This window comes from Cariama cristata, unplaced genomic scaffold (genome assembly GCF_000690535.1).
Source record: "Cariama cristata isolate BGI_N322 unplaced genomic scaffold, ASM69053v1 scaffold16462, whole genome shotgun sequence".
Taxonomy (NCBI): domain Eukaryota; kingdom Metazoa; phylum Chordata; class Aves; order Cariamiformes; family Cariamidae; genus Cariama; species Cariama cristata.
Genome location: NW_009603374.1, coordinates 1 through 3,012, shown reverse-complemented (window position 1 = coordinate 3,012; position 3,012 = coordinate 1). Strand labels below are relative to the sequence as shown.

At 54.0% G+C, this 3,012-nt stretch overlaps 1 protein-coding gene across 1 annotated transcript; it reads right to left on the bottom strand.

Annotated features, from left to right (window-relative positions):
- Positions 1-741: 741 nt before the first annotated feature.
- Positions 742-3,008, bottom strand: LOC104157728 (delta-1-pyrroline-5-carboxylate dehydrogenase, mitochondrial-like; the record flags this gene model as incomplete). Its single annotated transcript, XM_009695175.1, has 6 exons — positions 742-854; positions 977-1,095; positions 1,686-1,807; positions 2,030-2,182; positions 2,562-2,609; positions 2,994-3,008. Coding segments are annotated over 6 exons (570 nt in total), but the record flags the coding sequence as incomplete, so codon positions are not given.
- Between the last annotated feature and the right edge of the window lie 4 nt (positions 3,009-3,012).

Genomic DNA, 3,012 nt, shown 5'->3' with positions numbered 1-3,012 from the left:
GGCGAAATTAAGGCGCTCGAACTTATTTCTAAGCAGCAGTGCACTCGCAGCTGTCCTCTCCCAGCACAATATACCTTCTGCCAAGGTCTCCTCCTACATCAAAAAACATTTGGGATTGTGCGAGGCTTTGCGCTTGCTCAGGAACAGGGAGAAAAGTACGGCTCCGGGCTCCCACCACCTTGGTCTCTGGTTTAAAACAAGCCCGGTTCCCACACCCCCCGGGAGGGCTGGCACGGGCAGCCCTGACCCTCCAGGGATCTCTGCTGGCGCAGCTGACGCTCTGCCCGCGGCAAAGGAGGTCTTGGGGGCAGAGGAGGGAAGGACACTGCTTTTTTACAAGGGACTGGGACAGGGCCAGCCTCTTAATGCTCAGCTCCTGCTTTAAACCCAGCTTTAATTCCAGCGCTCTCAGCCCCCTCGAGAGGGAACCGCACGGGACCGCTCGGGATGGACAAAATGGAAGGAGAAGCGAACCGGGGGGTCCAGGTATGCGTCTGCAACCACACCGCCAGCCACCCCTTCCACAAGTAACTAAGCGTGCTTACGTGACTCAGAAAACCACGAGGACTTTTTAATTACTTTGAGTTTACAATTTAATAATAGAGTTTTTCTCTAAAAAATAAAACCTAAGCTCATCGGGTTAAAAGATCAGTAGATTTAAGTGCTTTTTAAGGTTGTAGCTGCGAAGCCACTCTGTGCGTTGAGGATCAGTAGTATCGGTGCGGGGCTGGGGCGAAGGCATCACTGCATGTAGGCGTAGCGCCAGTCCCCCAGGGGCACGTGCGTCTCTTTGACGGCCTGGGGAGAGGTCCAGCGCAGGACGTAGTGGGGACCACCCGGTTTGTCGTTGGTGCCTGTTTCAGAAGGAGAGAAAGCGCCGGTGACCACGGGACGGGAGGACGGGAGACTTCCCCAGAGGGGGATGCGGCCGTGCAGGTAAGGGCCATCTCCAGACGGGAGATTTTTTTCGTCTCACCTGAGATGCGGGAGCCTCCGAAGGGTTGCTGAGCCACAACGGCGCCCGTCGACTTATCGTTGATGTAGAAATTGCCGGCCGCGTTGCGCAGAAGGGTCCTGGCTTCGTCGATGATTCTCCTAAGGAGGGGATGGGAACGGCCGTGACCACGACGCAACCGCAAAAGCGCGTGCGGAGGGGAGGCCTCTGCTCTTCCATAGCAATTGAAATCGTGCAAAAAGCGCGTCGGCGTTTCTTTGCACGCATTTCCAGGGCTGCACGTTGTTTAACACGCACTGAAGCAGGTCGTGCATACTTAGAACTCAATTAAATTATCCCAATTTTGTTTTCTTTTGGTTTGTTTCTCTTTTTAAAGAGTTACAGTTATAAAATGAAAATGAACCCCTTTGAGGTTATGCTGCTCTTAGCCCTCCTCCTGCTGGAGGAGGGGGCTGGGGGTGCATCCTCCCGTACGCTCCAAACCTTTGGGACAATTTCTCACTGAAAAAGCATTTTTGGGCTGAGAACCCACTTCAGAGGCTTCCCCTTCCCTCCTCGGTGGGAAGAGGGCTAAAAGCAACACAAGCTCTGCGGGAGATGCTTTCGGTCCTCCTCACCGTGCAGCGCCAGGGTTCTGGAGAGACGCGAGACAGATGCCTCACCCCCGAAGGGCAAAAGCATCTCTGGAGTCCCGGGATGCGGAGTCTGGGGCGCGGATTTTGGCACTCACTTCTCCTGGGCGAAGACCGCTCCCGTGAGGCCGTAGGGCGTGGTGGTGTCGATCAGCTCCAGCACCTCCTTGTACCGCTTCTCCGGGTAGACGTACACCGTGAGGACGGGGCCAAAAATTTCCTGTACAGCAATAAAAAAACCCCAACAAAATAATAATAAAAAAGCACTCAGTGAGGATGGCCTCCAAAAACAGGCGGTGGGTGCTTCAGCAACCGATTAGCTAAAACCGTGATGAAGAGGAAGGTCCCTGCCACCAACTTAACCATACAGCACCGGTCAACTCATCTCCACGTGCCCAGCAGGCGTCTGGGGAAGGGGACCTACAGCCCCTTTTGCTCTCACCTCTTTCATGATGGGATCCTGCGGGTCTTTGCTCTCCACGATGCACGGCTCGATGAAGTACCCAACGCTGTCGTCGCAGCCGCCTCCCGCCAGGATGGTGAGGTTGGACGACTTCTTGGCGTGCTCGATCCATTTCTTTATCCGTGCAAAAGACTGAGAAAAGGAAATAATAAAAAAAAGAGTGTGGGGTCGGGGGTCTCAAAGGAGGTTTGGGGGATCCCATTCAGGGCTACGCTGCTCTTAGTGCTCTTCCAGCTCAGAAGGAGGAGTGGGACCTGGAAATACAGCCCTGGGCACTGGGGGCCTTACCTCTGAGAGCCCTTCTCAGCAAAACAACCCACTTTTCAGGAGGGGCAGTGGCTAAGGCATGCGATACTCCAGGAGGGAGCAAAAGAGGGCTGATAATCAGCTCTAACTAATCACTGGTGTTCATACTTTGCTGTAAGCAATTAAAACCACTTAACCTAACACCTAACGAAAGCCCGGTGGTGTTACCTTCTCGCACTAGTGGAAACAGGAGCGGGGAGCTCACCTTGTCATCAATCACCGCAGAGAAAAACGTCCCAAAGTCCTGGGCGGGCTGTGGGAAGCCAGAAAGGAGGCAACGTAAGTACACGCTGGGCCAAAAAGCCAACGCCAAGATTAGGAGGAGCTGAAATTCCCCAAATAAATACCATTTCCCTCCGCTCCGAACACACCCCAGTTCGAGGGCGCAAGCTACCCCTTTTCAATTAGTCTGCGGTATTCTCACACAATCCTTCCTGCAGACGCTGGCTACAAGTTAATTTCTAATCACTAAAAAAAAGATGTTTTGGGGGGGGACGACGGAGGGGCGGCGGTGGAGAGAACCAGTGGATAAAAAGCCCGGTTCAATAGGAATTAGTAGCCAGTTACCGCAGTCTCTAATCCCATCAACCACCCGCTGAGCCGCAAAGCCCTTCAGCAGCCCGGCAGCTCCGCTCACATCTCCCACTTTGATCTTC